At 38.2% G+C, this 19202-nt stretch overlaps 1 protein-coding gene across 6 annotated transcripts; it reads right to left on the reverse strand.

Moving 5' to 3' along the window:
• Positions 1 to 1055: 1055 nt before the first annotated feature.
• Positions 1056 to 18932, reverse strand: LOC135476251 (splicing factor, suppressor of white-apricot homolog). Of its 6 annotated transcripts, none has more exons than XM_064756206.1 (18): positions 18753 to 18932; positions 17665 to 17831; positions 16015 to 16125; positions 14889 to 14953; positions 13160 to 13394; positions 12614 to 12684; positions 11448 to 11563; positions 10540 to 10758; positions 9867 to 10077; positions 9265 to 9316; positions 8724 to 8822; positions 7976 to 8083; positions 6346 to 6504; positions 5703 to 5970; positions 4306 to 4587; positions 3149 to 3307; positions 2372 to 2483; positions 1056 to 1554 (listed from the first exon to the last, which is right to left on the reverse strand). In XM_064756206.1, exons 1-18 carry the CDS (start codon positions 18875 to 18877, stop codon positions 1471 to 1473), a joined length of 2643 nt encoding a protein of 880 aa, XP_064612276.1. In that variant the 5' UTR covers positions 18878 to 18932; the 3' UTR covers positions 1056 to 1470. The 6 variants fall into 6 exon arrangements, with proteins under 6 accessions (XP_064612276.1, XP_064612275.1, XP_064612277.1 ...); XM_064756205.1 differs by having other exon boundaries at positions 10540 to 10761; XM_064756207.1 differs by having other exon boundaries at positions 10540 to 10761; positions 18486 to 18893.
• Positions 18933 to 19202: the final 270 nt, after the last annotated feature.

The raw sequence follows: 19202 nt of genomic DNA on the forward strand, positions 1-19202 counted from the left end.
GAGATCAAAACAGGAAAACTGACTAAACTTGTTATGGAACAGCTTTTGGAATTTGTCTTTCAATTTATATTTTGAGTGTTATCAAACGGGAATTAATTTTTCTGACAACCGGGCAGACCCCAGGGGAAACCCATGACCATTCGCAGGTTGCTGCCAGACCTTCCCACTTACGGCCGGAGAGGAAGCCAGCATGGACAAAAGTCATGATGACAAAGATAGGATAGAACAGAATGTCACCAACTGAATACAAAAGAGACAGTAAGGCCTGTATCAAAAATTTATATGCATTTAAAGACATGGATAACAGTGATGCTTATATACCCTACCAAACGAATATCACAATCAAGACAAATTTACTGGAATTCCACGTCTTAGGAAGTAACAGGAGGAGCCATTGTGCGAACAAGTGAGCGAGTTATTGCTTAAGGGTCAGAACTTTCTAATGCTGCAGATAATCAAATGGTCCTGCCACACAAAGTCCTAACAGGGAACAGCAGACGCTAGTGTGGATGTGAGGAAGACTGAAATCTGGAACAGTTGGACAAGCTATAAGTTATTTTGTGATGTCAGGACAAGTTGTATGAATACCCTGTTTTTTGAACAAGCAATGAACTAAATAATACGTTTAACATAATAAAGGTGATATCCCTTAGGTGTGTTATCGCTTATACACCGCTCTCATGATAATGGAATCAGGAAACCAGAGTAAACCAACCATCTGTACCAGGTACCAAGCCCCCAGCCCCCAGAATTAAAGCCATGATCGAAATTGAAAGTAATGGTGTGTGCAGCACTTATCTGCAGACATCTACAGAAATGGCTTTTCAAATCTGGCTTTGACATTACGTCGCACTAATTTGAAAATATTGATGTATCTGTAATTAACCTTCATTTCCACGGGAACGAAAAAGGCATGAATTGTACTCTGATTTCTTGCTGAGGACATCTGACAATAACAAAGCATAAAGTGTTATTCCGTAACTGTCAATCCACCCCTCCCCCTCCCCACCAAAAACTTTTCCCCGTTCGCCCCCCCCACCCCCCCACAAATTTCGAAATTCAAAAAACAGCAGATGACACCACAGCATTTATGCTAATTCTTGTGGTTGAAAAACAAAATTCAATCTTTATACATTCCTACAGATAAAACATATACATAAATATTAACTGAGGTTTACATTAGCAAAATTGATTGTCAACTCACAAGTAGACTAGCAATCGTTGGGTCAGAATAGAGGGATTGACACGTGTGATCCAAAATGTAGACCTCAATTGCACAGTTGCACCCCCCCCCCCCCCAGTAATTGATGACTGACTGAGATCTAGCACTTCACATACATGTACTACCTTTTTCTTCTAAATTTTTGAAAACTTTAAAACACTTGCAATTTTGTACACATTTATTCTAATTTTGAACAGGTCAGAGTTCATGACTGAATGATCACGCTGCCCTGACACTGGAGGTCAAGGTCATAAGTCCAGGTCAACGCCCTCCTCCTTCAGAATGGCTTTCCTGCTGGCTTTTAACATGGCTTTCACTTTGGAAATCTTCTCCTAGAAAGATAAGGCACATATTTTAGTTCAGAGCAAAGAAAACACAGCACAACAGAACTTGTGCTAGCCCGGCCCAACAGAACCTGTCCTAGCCCAGCCCAACAGAACCTGTCCTTGCTCTGCCCAACAGAACTTGTCCTAGCCCAGCCCAACAGAACTTGTCCTACCCCCAACAGAACTTGTCCTAGCCCCAAACAAAACTTGTCCTAGCTCCCAAAAGAAAATGTTTATAGACAATACAACAAACCTTCGTTTTTTTCCCCTGCATCACAGAGCAAAATTTGATTTGTCATTTTTGTAACATGCAACATTTTACACCTGGTCACATCTGTTATACATGTATGTTACTGACACACTTCACCACACATGGTTAACTATGTGACAAATATGTACAAAGCCATACTGGTTACTAATGGTGTTATTTTAGGTGTGTATAGAAGACCATAACTTATGCAAAAGATCATCACTGAAGTAGAAGCAACACACATGATATGTGTAAAATATTTCCAAAAGCAGGACAAAGAATAATTAGAACGATACAAAAAAGGAAAACTACAAAGCTAAATACTGTTTTTTTTTCCTTTCGTCACAATTTGCAGGCCTCAAAATTAAAACCAGTCCACTGGTCCACATGGCCAGTGAAATTTTGGTTGGGCTAGTAAAGTTTATTAAACAAGCATTTAATTCAGTTATAAAGATGCCGTATACACATTCATTAATAGAAATGCCATTATTTACTGGTGACATAACCCAGTTATCAACAAGACACAGCCCTCTACCCCCATCTTTTTCTACTGCTCAAACTGTCTGCACTTACGTCAGACACCTGGGAAAATGGTCGGCTTGTATCCACTTTAGCTGAAACATTGCCTCCTCTTATCATTGATGCTGCAGTCAGAACTTGTTCATAGCTTGTACAGTCCGCTAAACTGAAACAAAACACCATCAATACTATGATGAAGCTTAAGAGTAGGGTTTAGGACATCAATCTTTACTCCAATTACCTTAAAATTCACCCCCAAAAACTGCATTATTAAGTGGCCAATAAAGGTCAATATTACCGATGCTCAGCAGGTTTAGAAACATTAAAGCTTCAAGAACAGATGATCATAATATAGACTAGGCAAAAGCGACAATAGTTCAAAGGTCAGTCAATGTAATTTTGTCTCAACCACTCAGCAAGGGCGCCATATATAAAGTTTCACTTAATTTGGCTGTGTTGACATGAAACTGTAGATCATATGTAAGCTGAGCTGACTAAAACAAAATTCAGCCAGCGGGATCCAGCAAGTGAGTCAACTTTTGTTTCACAGAGGTAATGAAGAATTTTGAGTCGACTTTGTAGTTTTTCTGATACGAAAACCATTTTGCACACAGAAATAATGAGCTTAACTTCCTTGATACATATCTTCAAATTTTAAAGCTAAATGAAAAATTCAATTATTCAATTTTTATTTCGTAACGGTTGTGTTACTAAAGGGTAAGAGCTACTTTGTGATGATGTCTATCTGACAAGAATTACTTCCTTACCCCACACACTGTATTACTTTACAGCTGCATCATGGTGCAGTCTACTACATGGGAAGCACTGTACCTGTTAGTGTGTCGGACACCATTACTCCCCCTGCTGTTGTCATCACATGCTGAGTTACTCCCCTTGTTCACTGGCTCCAGATCTATGACTGTCACTGGATCTTTAGATTTTGCATCTCCATGACTACTCTCTTTGGATTTTGTCTTCCTACGCGGAGACCTGAGGAAATAAAACTAAAAATTATATTTAACTGTTTATTTGACTGGAAACTAACCCTGTATTGAAAAAGTGTTCTCGTTTGCAAGTGCAAGAAACACCAATGACAATCGGCAAGTAAGTTTCACTGCCGAACCATGTCACATTTGAGGTTTATAACTATTTATACCAGTGCTTAATGTTTGTGTGATATTGTATGGAGGCAAATACCTTCAACAAACACCACACAAATCCCAACACATAACAGTCTCTGGTCTGACTGTCAGATTACAGCTAACTTCCACAACCTTTCAATAAGACCGTTCTCTTAAGGATGGAAATAATCTTCCCTGCTTTCATACTTTATTACTCATTTGCAGGATATCAATGCCTTTTGTAAGCATCACACAGTAACAAAATAATTCTGTGATTTTGCCTCAAAGATATTATGTCATGCTAGAACACACAAAATCAACCTGCAGTGAGGGAAAGCCAAATATCATGCTGTACCAATGATACAAGCTCGTCTTATCTCACATCAGGTGAACTGTACAGAAGCTACCAAAGACTGTTTATAAGAACACTTTAAATGTGTTATGCAAATAAATTTGTTTTGAACAAAACTGTCAGTCTCCCTTATGAGAAACTGCAACTCGAATTACGCCAATGTAGAAAAGTTAGTAAGTTTTCTTGTTTTTCTTATACATGGTCTCAACAATAATCCGGAAACTGGGCTTTTCATGTGAACATACATATACACACACTGGCTCTGGGGCATTCTTTATACCACTTTCAAAATTCAATCTACCATTCTGTCAGAACTGTAGTAGCTCTTTAACTATCACATAAAATGGGTGATAAGTGAAATCATGGATCCTTTCTGCAGATGTAGTACTTTGGCATAGAGGAGACACGGTGCAGGTAGAACAAAATCTTCCCATCTGCTACAGAATGTTCCATCAACCGGGATCTTGAGCGAGATTTCAAACCAACCTGAATCTTGAGCGAGATTTCAAACCAACCTGGATTTTGAGCGAGATTTCTTGTGTTTTTTCTTCTTCGACTTGGAATGTGATGGTGAACGTTTGGAACGCTTTGGTGATCTTGACCTGCTTCGTTTTGACCTCGCTTTCCTTCTGTCAAAGCCGGGAGATTTGGAACGCCCAGAGAATGATCTTGGGGGAGACGGTGATGCGCGTCTCGAGGTGCTGGATCGGTCAAAGCGTCGCGGGGATCTGTCTGACCAGCGCATAGGACTGGACCCCCGAGGGAAACGCCTAGGCGAGCGTGACCGGGAACGGGACCTGTTTAACAGAGACATGTCATGATAGAGTCACCTATAAACAGCAACAACTGTAAAGCGATGACATAAGCAAATATACTGTTATGCAGTCAGAGTTTGTCCAAAAATGATTTCTCATTATACTATACTTGTTCCCATGACAACAGAAAAAAAACAATTATTTTTATATTTAAGTAACTCTGATTTGACCCTGTCCTCCAGAATTATAACACTTTGGTCAAGCTTAACAGGTGAAAAGGAAAACAGGTGCACCCCACATAATACCCCTGATCTTCATCAGATATCACTAAATAAGTGCAAATTCAGAGAAGCTGCGCTATCCCCCTCACCTCCCCAACAGGAATTTGTGTCACCTTTCATCCAAGCCCCTCATTATGAGATTGGCACATAATAAAATATACAATATCAAAAATTGACAAACCGATTGGGGGATCAACCAGTTTAAAGAGCTGTTTGGTCGTAAACGTCATTACTATACCACAGACTTTGGGCAAGTTGATCAATCAAATTTTCCGTATGTCCCAAGAATTTATCAAAATGATTCTAATGTTTCAAACAATTATGATGCAACCTGCTTTACAAATTTTATCAACTTTATTACTGATTTTGATTAGTTTATTTATTTGATTGGTGATTTACGCTGTACTCAAGAATATTTCATTTATACGACAGCACCCAGCATTATGATGGGAGGAAACCATCCACAGGTTGCTGGCAGACCTTCCCACGTACAGTCGAAAAGGAAGCCAGCATGAGCTGGACTTCAACTCACAGCGACCTCATTGGTGAGATGTTCCTGGGTCATTAGGCTGTGCTGGCGCGTTAACCAACTGAGCCACCGATTTTGAATAGTAACGCAGTCACAGGTGAGGTGGTATTTTGTTAAATGAAATTAATTAAGCTGTTATAAAATAATAGCAAAAATTTGGATTTGCACTGATCACTTTTTTTGAAATTAAATTTCCAGTATGGCCTTGTTAAAGCAAGGGCTGGATTTTGGAAAACACAACCTCATAGGTCAAAGGTGAATAGCTATGGTGAATTGAGCTTGAATAACCCAGCAAAGTTGCCTGAAGGAATGATGACCTGTGGAACAGTGAGATCGGGTTGTCTTACCTCCAGCCTCTACTGTATGAGGATGGTGGTGTGGGGGAGCGTGGGAAGCGTCGCATTGAGGCCGGAATCCCATAATATGCACGCGGCAGTGACCCTTTCGCTTTGGCTGTCTGGTTTTCTGAGGTAGGGGGTGGAGCTGTGGTCTCACCCGGAGAGACTGGACGGTCAGGGGAAGTCTTCCCAGACAGCAGGTCATACGGAGTGCAAGGTCGAGAGGAGGTTCTAGAGGGAGGTCCGCTACCAGCATCTCCCACAGTCACGTCAGGTTCTGCAACACATGAAAAGGGAAATGCTGAATACAAGCCAGTCATTCCTGTGTTATATCCAAATATCATCTGCACTGTACGTATTACCACGTGTAGGGCCTGAAGGTCCAACCACAAACAATCGCTGTACAGACCTCATCGGAGCTGTCAATTATGAACTCTTTTTTTTTTTTTAATGAAAATCCACACCTGATTCAATGAACAAATTTTTTTCATGTCCATACCATATATACTTATAGTTTCTTAAGTTATATGTTTGTTTGTTTGTTTGTTACATATTGTCATGTTTGATGCTTGTTCAACTTGTCATAGTTTATCAAACAATGTATAAGTGTCACACACATTGGTGAGACTTTGGGTCAAATTCTATCACTTACTGTCGTCTGTTGCCCCAGCTGCCTGGTTCCCAGACTTCAGTAGCGTAATAAACATGGCAGCCTTCCTCTTCCTCTCAGCCTTGATCTGTTCTTCCTTACTCGCCTGAGCCAGTTTCTCTCGTGCAGCAAGTGCCAGGCGATCCTTTAACTTCTCCTCCGCTGAAAAAATAAGGAATACATGTAAATCACTGCCTTCTGAATTCTGAAAATAAATGCTAGAGTAGCAAATTTATCTATTTATTTATATGATCGTTGTTCAAGGTGGAGAAAACATAAAAATGACATAATGTTCAGATGAAAGAGTGCGAAAAGTTATACCTTAATGTGGTCTTCAATATTTTTTCTGCTTTTTCCTTACGGAGAAAAAGACACTTGATAATAATTTTTGTATGGTGGGTATTTGGGATCACTCTTTGGTATTTATAGTCTTTGTTTAATAATGTCATACATGAGAATGTAACACAGGTTTAATAAATATTTTTGCACTAGAATTTGTTATTTTCAGCTAACAACTGTATTAAACCTCAATTTGGATCATATTTATATTTTTCATATGTTCATAAATATTATCATAATTTAGGTTAATATGCATATGTTTCGATATAAACAACAAATTTACATTCAAATAAATTGATAAGACAGGCATCACATCCTTATTTAGAACATTATTATGCAACAACGATAAATACCAAAAGTTGGTCCCAAATACCCACCATAAAAAAATATTTTCAAATAACCTTTTCTCTTGAAAAAAAAAATCCAAAAAAATATTAAAGATCATATTTGCAAAATAAGTTTTGATGCTGTTTCATGTTTCAAGTTTGGCATCATTTTTATGTTTTCTTCTCCTTTAATGCCATACTAAAACATTTTTCCCTTACATGTATATGTTGGCGTTCAGTTTTATGGATGTAGACAAATCAGAGAAAATCACTCACTCAACCGAATCAAGTTATCTCAATGTGGCTTGACAAAACAGAATTTTCTTCCTTCATACAGAAATTTCTATAGGCCGGGAGTACTGTTACTGTATGAAGTACTTATATGGCAACATCAAACAAAAACACATTTTAAAAACTTTTCTTGAACACAATTAAATGTGCTGAAATACTGGAGTTCTACTATGGTAAAACTGAGAGGGTATCACCTAGAATATGTTTGATAAGTGTAACCTGAACAACCCTTCAAAAAAGGTTCCTACCCTGAAGTTTATATTGGTATTTGGACGGAAGTATTTTTTTTTATTATTTTTATTTCTCTCTCAATGTAAATTGCTTTAAAATCCTTATCTTTTTCTATACTCAGAATAGAAATATGATATGGTTGGGCTATGTCCAACACAGAATATTTAAAGAATGGCCTAAATGACTTTATCTGTGCTGTACCCAGTACTCATAAATTGTTTCCTTTCATAGTGATAGTCATTCACTTTTGGATGGAAGAAACTTGAAGCCTCTGAGAAAACCAAGGCTTTCCAAACTAACTTTGTAATGCCGCATCTGAATCAGTGAGGCTTCAATTTGATCCTCAGATCTCCCTGGTCAAGGCTTACATATCTTCTGTAAAAGTCTTTAGTCTCTTCAACCAAAAGCTGCCTGAACTATGACATTACCTTGGTGACATAACTCACCTTTCTTTTTCTCTATGTCTTCCTGGGTAGTTTGGTTAGGTTTCTCTGTGGGGACGACTGGGTCACGAGGCTCTGACGGGGACTGATGGCCTTCCTTCACCTTTTTATCTGTAGAGAACATGAATGAAGGGATAATTATGGCTTAACTCCACTTCAGCAATACCTCAGCCATATCATGACAAAAGTGGATAATGACAAAACTGGATAATGACAAAAGTGAATAATGTCTAAATACAAAAGCAGCTAGTCCTGAATTGTCAACCGACTTCTTACAAACTGAAGATCTACATATCAGATAGGTCACGAGAGTCTATGTATATCAGAGACCCAAATTTTTCTGTACAAAACCAGGTTTATCACTCAAACACTTTCACTCATGACTTATGTATTATTTAAACATTTGTCTTTCTTTGGGGTTTCAGGCTGTACTCACGAGTGTTCACTTATATAATAGCCAGCAGTTTTAATAAATGAAACCACAGAATAAACCTTCTGGCACAAAGAACAATAAACCATTCACTAGTGATCTCTACTGAAATTTAAGTAAAACAATATCACCAGTCCTTCGGGCCCAGTTGATCATTTACTGTCAACAGCGTGCATGAACAGTGCAGACATGGGAATAATTCCCTGTCGGAAGCTGGGATTGAAGCCACATCTTCTAACTTCCAGTCATTAAAAACAAGAATCTTGTTAACTTAATATTCTAAGGTATGAAAGGTGTGGTTCAATAGTGAGATATGTTTACCTTCTTCGTCCTCATCGTCTGTACTCTCATAGTCAAAAGCTTTCCGTTTATCCAGCTGTGTGTTCTCTTGTTCTTTCGTTTTCAACTTGAAACTCACACCTAGGTACACAAAAATATTGGTAATATTTACATTACTTCAATATTTTCTTTTTACCTTCAATTAATTTCAATGACTTAATCAAGATTTCAATTAAAAGGTTGATTTTTTTCTTCTTGTACAGGATGTGATGTTTTATATATATATAATTTTTCTCAGTTTTTAACTGCCAAAACACTGGGTTTTATTTTTTTTTTAGCACTTAACACACAATTTGAGCTACTTAAACTTTTAAACAGAATAAAATTTAGAATACACAGATAATGGCATTTGCATTATTTTTTAGTAGTTTAAGATTGGCTAAGATTTAACTGTACCGAGCAACCATACTTTGTCATCAACAGTGCAACGTCACAACTTTGCAATGTGACATCACAACTTTGCAATGTGACATGATTCTTAACCGTATTCTTAACTATATACAAAAAGCGATACATCACACACCTTTGCTGGAGTTTTGTCGATCATCATCTTCTGATTTTTCTTGTTCTAATTCCTTAAAGAACAGAAAGATTTGTCATAATTATGAGTAACTTATTAACAATATCTAGTTCCAGAGTGAAGCACACTTTTTTTTTTTTTTGTTAAATGACTGATTGATGTATTATTTAACATTCTATACTAATGAATATATCATTCATGTCATGGATCGACTGATTGACAGACTGGTGTTTAACATCCTGCTCAAAAAATTTTCACTTATGTGATGGGGTGATCATGTTTTGGGTGGAGGAAACCAGAGTGTCTAGAATCAACCTCAGACTGTGCAGAGGTTTACATTAGTATCTGACAAAACTGTTCCAAACATTCACACAATATAGTAGAGTGTTATACTGGTGATCTCCAATGTGCTAAAAGTATAACCAAATGACCTAAAAGGCGCTGTTGGCCACTTACTGACTCACAGACAGAGAGAACAGAAGAGTTACATAGATGCTATTCTTATAGCAAGGTCTGTGTTTTTTTCAAAATAGTAAAGAATTGCTTTATAACCATTCTTAGTTCATGAAACCAGAACCAAGTTGTGAAATTAAGACATCACTAACCTCCAAATGTAGTCGTTTCCTGAAGTCGTAGTAAGCGTAGTGCATGTGCCCAGGGTTGAGAAAATCAAAACGAGTGTCATTTTTGCTCTTGACCACCGTCTCAAAGTCCACGCCATTCTTGGCCACGTACAGAGCCATCCTGTCAATGATTGGCTGAATGTCTGGAGCAGGAGGGACAATCTGAGGGCCCATCACAGTTATCTCCCCTTGTCTGCAAAAAATACACAAAAGAGTGAGACCTGAATTCAAATTTATGTAACAAAGTATTTCCTGTGCATGGACCTGAAAAGCATGTTTTTAAATTGGCTGCTATTTCACATCTCTCATTCCCGTTTATAAAATAAAAAAAAATTAAAAAAATGAGCTCAAAGCTATTGTCCTGTTTGGTTTTATAGCTATACACGGAGGAGAGTGTATGGTCCCTCAAAAACATGCATCCCCAACAGTGAAGTGTACACAAAACTGTAAATGTATATACACTCCAATATGTAAATAATTTACAGAAAATACTGATCCTTTTTCTCTTGTACTTGAATTCAGATATGTGCTTTTTGATAAATTTCTCCCACTTTCATCTGTCCTGAAGCCTCTTTTACAACACTTTCTAATCCTAAGGTGCACTCATTAAAATGTACACACATTTCTTGCTCGAGACATTTCCAATGTTGCTTACATATGCTTTTTGCTGGTGTTCTTCTTGCTGAACCCCTGCTGCTCATGCCCTGACAAGACCTCATGATCTGAGGAGTGAGGAAAGCCAGGGTTGGGCAGGGTGACTGGCTCTAGCCCCGGGGGTGGGGGAAGTTTCTTCTGAGAGGGGCCGTACACATCCTGCGCCATGAATGGTGGGAGGGGTGGGGGAGCCAGGGGTGGGGTCGTGTTCTCGGGCTGACTGCTGGTCAGGGAAACAGATAGACATCATTAGAGATTCATAAATACATGACCAGTTTAAAAAAGAAAACCATATTATTTGTTGACAAACTTGAAATTTGAAGGTGCAAACCTTGCCCAAAGCCACATGTATGTGTACAAAATACTGTGCAAAGCACTAAATAACAGGACACAAAAGCATTCCAAGAATTCCACCCATTTTTAAAATTCCCCCACTTGACTTTAAAAAAAAAAAAAAAAAACCCTTTTGATGGCCACAATGAGACCATTGCTGTAGAAAGGCAGTCAACACAGCCCTTCCAGTTTAACATCATAATTCAAACATTGTAGTGCTTGTTCACAAAAAGTACTCGTTAAAACCAGAAGGACAACACCAGTCTATAAATCAGGAGAATAAAATCCTCTTCTATGGGCTAACAGTACTTTTTAACAGTTCAATTTAACTTTGCCATATTTTATCTCGTAGGAAAACAACGAACCATTTACTTCCATCCTCTAATGGACTTACACTTTCTTACAACAAGGTCCGTGTTTCATTTCAGCCAACTTTAAATCTGTCTCAGCGACGAATAGTAACTCACAGGAGAAAGCAAGCTTCAGAGAGGCCATATGTTAATGTCATGTGTAGTCTTGTTTGCTTAAAAAAAAAAATGTTCATAAAACAAGCTTCAAAAGGTCTACTGGTCTTACTCAGAATTCTGCTGCACATCGTTCCTCATGCTCTTTGTAACAGACTTAATAAGATCTCCGTAGGGGGTTTCGTGGACACGCACAACTGGCTTTGGCACAGGTTTGCTGGGTGCTGTCTGGAAATGTAAGCTTATCATCTAACAGGGTTCGTACAAGTATATGAACATGAAATTCAAGAAGTTTTCCAGGAGTTTTGTGTCATTTTCAAGGCTAGTTTAAACATACCATGGTGCAAATTATAGACTACAATTATAGATGCTTTAATTTGCATGCATGTATACTGAACAGTACGCTTGCTTTTGCAAGAAATATCTGCCCTTCACGTCTGTAATGGGATACATTCTTTGACCCAGCCTTGGCTCAGTCAAAAATGAACGCTATATATCATTATGCAGCGCTTCCTCTGGGTCAGTATTTTTTTTAGCCAGTCACTTTAGCCACTGATCAGATTTTGAAGTGAATGCTATTTTTCTTTAGCCATACTTCCTTAGGTCTCCTTCTGTAATTCATTTTTTCTGCCTTGGTGTAGCTACTAGAATCAGTTTGGTCTTTTCCAGCTATATCTGGAGTACATCAAAAGTTACATTTAGCAAAAATCACCCTCAAAATAATGGACGAATGCTTGGCAGCATGTTTTGTTTTTAGGGGAAAAAAATCAATCCTTTTTTAAACCTATCCGTAGGATCCTAGTAAACTGCAATTTCCTCGGTCAGAAAAATTTGTTACGAAATTAATTTGTACATTCAATTTATCTAAATGCAACATTCTGATCATTACACTGGAGTAACACAGTCTGACAGTAGAAAACCAGACCGCATACACATTTATCCAACGGCACATACTCTGAAACATTTAATTTACTTTGAATCCAAAAGAAATAGTTTATTAAGTGGTCAAGTTTAAATTTTTCATGGGAGGTAACTTTCTACTATCTAAAAAGTAGATAATTTTTAAGAAACATTGCAAAAATCTGCTAAAAACCCCAGAAACCTCTCATGGTAGATTTTCTATAACCTTTGTATTTTTTCTTAAGTAAATAAATTTGTCGCCAAAAACATTCACATTTTTTCAGGTGGGGGTGGGGGGACAGACAAACAGACGGACGGAGTAACAGAAGAGGTGTTAACTTACAGTCCCCTAAACAAAGATGATACTGTAGTTCTTACCATGGTTATGGAAGACATCAAGCTAGGATGAAGGTAGCCATGGTGTTCTTCATCATTATCATCGTATGAGCCTGGATAGGACAAACAGAACTTCATGTAACACTAATGTGTTAACTGAATGTGTACACTGTTGTGTGAATCATATAAAATCTGGAAATCCGGAGGAGGAGAGCACTTTCTGGTTGGCAAGAGCGCCGGGGAAAGCAATGTGACACAGAGCTGAATGAATATGTCAAAAATGCATCAACTGGGTGTAACATATCTTGTACATTAGTTTGACATTAATACATGAAGATTAGTTTAACATAATGTTTACTGTTTTCTAAGCTTTCTATGATAAAATGGAAGGTTGCTTGGTAAGGAATTTTTCTTTTTTTCTAGACAATAAAAAAGATAAATTTTAAAAAATTTAACATAGAGAGAATACCGAACACCCAATAAACACTTTAAGGCCCTATTTGGATGGTCAGCCGAGTTAGGTCAATTTAACATAACATGCTGGAATCTAATGAAGAAATGGTATTGAGGTTTGCGTATACTACTTACTGTCTTGCTTCTCCGGAGGGTTGGGTTTCGGGGCCTGGACAGGGTTATACTTTCCTGTCTTGATCATTTTCACCATGTGTTTGAAGTACAAGTTAATGGGATGGTCATGCTCCATGAACTCAAACTGAGGGTTGTCTTTCTGCTTGGCTTTGATCATGATTTCCATCTGGGCTCCATGTTCTGCGATGAACTTTGCTGTCTTCTCTATGATCACATTCTCCTTGTCACTACGAGGCTGCAAATGGCATATTAGTCGCTTGCATCAAGTAACTTGACAATTAACATAAAATATACCCAAAATCCTCAACAAACTCGACCGCAAACATAGAGCCAGATTTTCCATATTAAACAAATATCAGCTGATCTGAAAAAAGTTATTATAGTTCTGTAAAGTTCATATGTGCCCATATCATAATTCTTCTAGAATTTCGGACACTCTAAAAATATCCCCACCCCGAGGCCCAGGTATTCTGAGAAAGCCGCCTAAGAGGGTGGTTGATTGGTGTTTACACAAACCAAAATAAAACTAACTAGAACTGCATGCAGAAATACAACTTCCAAGCATATGTCTGTATACACAGCTTTTAGCTTCCACTTTCTAAAACTCTCCACTTTCTCCACCACAGACCATTCAAATCTATTAGTTCTATTCTGTTCTAAAAGGACCCTAGGTTTGTCTAATACAAGCCAAAAAATAGACGTATTCCGTAATAGCCAATAAACTCTCCGAAACAAGAGAATTGTATGTACCTTCTGGAAACATCTCCTATTTTCAACAAAAACAAAACTATTTCAGCAATACCCAGAATCACAATGTCACACAAATGCACCATAGTGTCCATACTTAAATCCAAAATGAATTTGGTAAGAATGATAAGGAGTAGACTGGATTTGAAGCCCAAGTTGCTAGTCTGGTGCCTAATAATTTCATGTTTATTTAAAATCATTTGCTATCTTGTTTTTTCAAAATTCATTCACGTCATCACATGACCAACAACAAATGGTGAGCTTCCACATTTCTTGACCGATTTGCACAAAATTATCAATCCTGACACCCCCAGTAGTCATGTACATGCATATCAATTTTCAATGCAATCGGATCAGCGGTTCTGGAGAAGTTTTTTTTCAGATTTCCATACTCCTCTAATATGGCCGAAAAGTGGGTCACAGGTGGGTAAAGTTTTATACTTCAGCAGGTAGCCCAAGCAATTAGGCAACAAACATATGTAGAAAGCTAACATGAATACAAGTCGATCAAATAACATGCAAGTTTCCTACGTTGACCTTGACCCCACTCAAAACATATCAGCCTGAGGTGGCATGGGTCTAATTTTAGATGTGACACATTGGCAAGATTGTGCACTCTTTAAAAAAAAGGGCAAACTAGGGCTTTTAGTGGGGCAAGTTGATTCGATAATGTGATAGAGACACACCAGATTTACCTCCAATTTCAAGAGAACTCTGTATTTTCAGGTAGAGCTAACAGTCAAAGTGATTCCCTTGGTAGTTCTTTTTGGCTACTTGTTATTGCGGCTTTGGTCAGTCAATCGTGAATCCAGCTTGTCTGAGGTATTGACAGACTTGTTAGGTATGAGCAGAAGGGCGATGGTTTACTCTAATTCTCTCTATTTATAAATTCATTCTGATATGAGTGAAGAAAATCTTCAATAAGGCAATGAACACTAATCAATTACACCTAAATAAATACTGCAGTCAGTTTGGTACTCACTATTTCCATGTTGTCAGGAATGGCTAGTTCTGCAGGAGGAACAAAAGTGTCTTCCACTTCTTGATCTGTAAACAAACAAAACATACATTTATGTACACAAACGGTATAACTGCTCAACATATGCAGGTTTCCAGATCCGACATTATGATAACAGGCTGATGTCTCTTTACAACATGACACTGTCGCCTTACACAATGGTAGGGTTAGTCTGCCAACTTTAACACTGGCTGGTATATAAAATATATAAAACTAATTAAAAAGGATAAAATGATCTACTGAATTATGTTCTTGATTGATTGGGTTTAGTGAAAATGATCATATTTTGTTTGTACCTTTAACTAAAGTCGAATGCTGCCATGTTGAAGCAACGTCAGAATGAATTAAATCAAAATCTGAGGAATGGTTTTTGTATGTTGTGCACAATGGATTTGTATGAACCTTACTTCCTACCTAATAACTGGACATTTGCTAGGAGGTTTGCCAGGTACTACTGCATAACTTTCAAAAGCACATAAAGGGCTTAAAATGAAACTCTTAATGCCAAATCTTTACGTTTTTCAAATAAATGATTACCCTATTTCTTAAACTTTTTCAACAACCTCTGTACTCAATATTTTGCAACAATCTGAGAGAACTATAGAAAGTAAAGGACTAACTTGTACTGATTTATGAAGCTTGCATCTTTAATGACCTAAACAAATCATTTTGAGTGTCATTTTCATAATAATGAGTGAGTGAGTGCTTGGGGTTTAACGTCATACTTAACAATTTTCAGTCATATGACGACGAACGAATCCTTAGAGTGCATATAATGTGCCTCCTTGTTGCAGGACGGATTTCCACCGCTCTTTTGTCTAGTGCTGCTTCACCGAGACGCCTTACTGAAGGCAAGTAAACTGCCCCGCCCAAGCCATTCTACTGATACGGGTCAACCAGTTCATGTAGCTGCACAATCCCCTACATGCTGAACGCCCAGCCAGGAAGCTGCAACTTCCTCTTTTAGTCATAGGTGTGACTCGACCCAGGACTGACCCAGGATCTACTGCTCCTGAAGCGGATGCTCTACTAACTGTGCTAGCAGCCCGGTTGTCCCAAAAATACGAAGCCTGAAGACAAGAGTTCCTACCATAGCCTGGGGGCATTCCATGGGCACCAGTCCCATCATAGTCGTAGTTAAATCCCATGGCTTTGTAGCTGTCACCTCCCAGAGACTCATAGTAGCGCTTCCACTCCTCCTCTGTTCAACAACAGACAAACAAAGACCATACTTCAGTCCTGTGTCCAGAGTTATGCCCCTTAACTTACCCACTCATTCCAGCCGATGATATATTTCACTGGACTATTGTTTACAATGTAATCTCACACTGACTGCACTTCATTGCTAAAATGAGCATTTTATTCATGTCTGAGACAAAAAAATCTAATAAGACTGTAACAAAGTTCCTATGAAATAATTCAGCTGTTCCAATACTCTCATACATGTTCACCTGTATCTTACGGAAAACTGTCAATCATGTCATAGTCAAACATAAATTACAAAGATAGCATTACATTCCTCATGCAAAATATATATGTCAACGGAAAAATTCTCTCACAAGATCTTGAGTGTGTATAATACAACTTTAATGAATGTCAAAATTTTAATAATATGACATAATAAAACTATTTGGTGAGTACATCAGTAGTAATTACAATATGTTGTACTGTCACGCTCTACGAAAAGAAAACTACCATAGTGAATACTCAACAACCACCTAACATCACCCCAGTGGGTGGCAGGCAGTTGCCATGGTACCAGGCATTCTCAGACTTACAAACATAATTTTTGCATATTTCTCAAGTGTTGCCTCACATCTCAATAGCCCAATTATACAGCCACAAGCCTTTGCCTGCAAATATGAACACACTTGCATGTTAAAGTAAGCCTACACACATTTACTGCCCTTGGAGGAGCTCTCTTGTGTCCAGGGTGAACTCTTCCAACAGGTGTAGCCAGAAACGTCCGGAGCAGTAATCTTTTGGTATAAATAAGGAAATAAGCTTAAAAGAGTCAACGCATACATCTACTGTGTAAAATAAATACATGTATATTCACTGTTGATAAGATGAAACATCTGGTAACAGCAACTGGATATGTAACATTTCTCAGCTGTCATAAAGAAAAACAAAGAATAGTGACAACATCAAATATATGTATCATCAACAGGTTCATAACACTTAAGAACAAGGTGAATTGCCCTAAACAAAGAAAATACAGGACAAAACAGTGTAATTATAGTTACAAGTAAGAAATGTTGTCAAAGCCAAAACCTGATGAAAATCATTCAGTACCATAGAAAAAGCACAAAATAACAGCATATTTTGGCATATTTCCCAACACAATCTGCCCAGGTTTCAGCATGGACAGATTATGATGCTTACTTCACTTACTGCAACATTTTTGTTCCTGCGTTCCATGAAATATATCATACCTACCTTCCAGATAACCAAGTTTCTTATGATCATACTTTTGTGTCAAGCTCAACTCCCCACTGTTCTGTTTGTGGCAGTGGACTGTTAATGCGAGTGGCTCCTGACCGAATTTGCCAGTTAAGTCGTCCTTCAGTTCTGTTTTACATTAAGTCATCTTCCAATGCTTGGCTCATACTTCCAGGCTGATCATCTTCTAACTATTTTTTCCAATCCAGTGGTTTTAAGGCCTGCTGAAAAGAGTTCTGCATAAAAGGCATCTTAGAGGCACAGCATAACCTGCGGTACACCTTTAGATCATGCGTACCTTCATACACGGCTTGCTCTGCCAAATCCACGTGAAGCTCCAAGTAGCGTTCCTCGTCACATGCTGCCTCAAGCGCACGCTCTGATTCCATCTGCATCCACGGTTCATGGGTAACATTGCTGGCGTCGTATTTGTTTAAATCATAAAGATGACCACGCCCATCATACCTGAAAAGGACAAACCAAAATGTTTACTGAGTGATTCAAATCTGTTCTCCCTAACTTACTGTACTCTGTATATTAAGAAAATGTTATTTCAAAAAGTTCCACATGAATGATGAGTTAATTTATAACGTCTAAAATTATGATCTGTCTTGTTAATTTTATTGGTGTATAAAGCCGCTCTTAACAATTTTTCATCTGATAAAATTATTCTAAATTTTATGAGTGACAGAAATTGGGGTGCCTGGAGTGAATCACTGACCTCTGGCAAGTTTCCACGGTTACTGGCAAACTAAATGTTTTAGTTTTTAGTCTCTAGGACTAACTGTTTAGTTCTTAAAAATCATTTAATTTACATAATTTGTGACAGCTAATTATAAAGACATTCGGATTCCATTATCTTTTTGAACTGTAAACTGGTGACTTTAGCCTTACTTTTGTACTAAAGATGTCCTACAGATAAGGTCGGTGGAGGGGGCTGCTTGTAATTTGAAACTGACAAATCATTTTGGCCCTTCTGCTTTTACTTTCTTACATTTGCAAATCACTGACGCTATCGTCAATTACTAAACGCGTTACAAATATTAACATAACCAAGGTTGTGGACATGACAGACAGTCAAGAACAAAAGCATCAACAAATATGACAAGACGGCCATGCCCAGTGTGGGGCCCCTCGTCGAAAGGACAATGGCGGTGAGCCAACATGGTGGCCATTTCAACAGTTTGTACCCGAAATCAATGTATTTTTACGTCATCCACCGCTGATGTTACTCCTTTGTGCCCGGACCTTCGTCTACCAACTGCGACCATCTGCCCTCTATGGTATTCGGTGCTAGAAAATGAAGCCATGTCAAAGAAAACGCGTCCAAAAAATCGAAAACGAATGAAATCGAGCATGAAACAACGGGTCCAAGTGGGCACCGACCTGTCAATCATCAGTTTGTCATCGCCCATCCATGGGATCAAGTGACGCTTCTCCTCGATATACATCGCCTTCTCATCATCGCGAAATATTTTACAGCCATAACCGAAAACAAATAACTCATCCATGACTTCTTAGAAGGTTTCCATCATCAACAACACGCCTTCAATTCAGCAGCCCGCCATCTTGAATAATGTCGGTATGACGTACATGTATCCGAAAATGGAAGAGTCCATCGCCGTAGAATGATAAGGTTTGAAAAGCATCCATTACAATCTGTAAGTTTACACTGTTTGGGTACATTCGATAGTGAACTTCAGATTTTGTTTTAGTATTGTAAATTTTTGTATTTATTTAACCTACAAAAGGATATCAATGTAAATACGTGGATACATATATCTTATTTGATATATACACACCCTTGGAAGTAATCGACTCGCTTGAAGCGTCATA

The sequence above is a fragment of the Liolophura sinensis genome, chromosome 10 (genome assembly GCF_032854445.1).
Source record: "Liolophura sinensis isolate JHLJ2023 chromosome 10, CUHK_Ljap_v2, whole genome shotgun sequence".
NCBI lineage: Eukaryota > Metazoa > Mollusca > Polyplacophora > Chitonida > Chitonidae > Liolophura > Liolophura sinensis.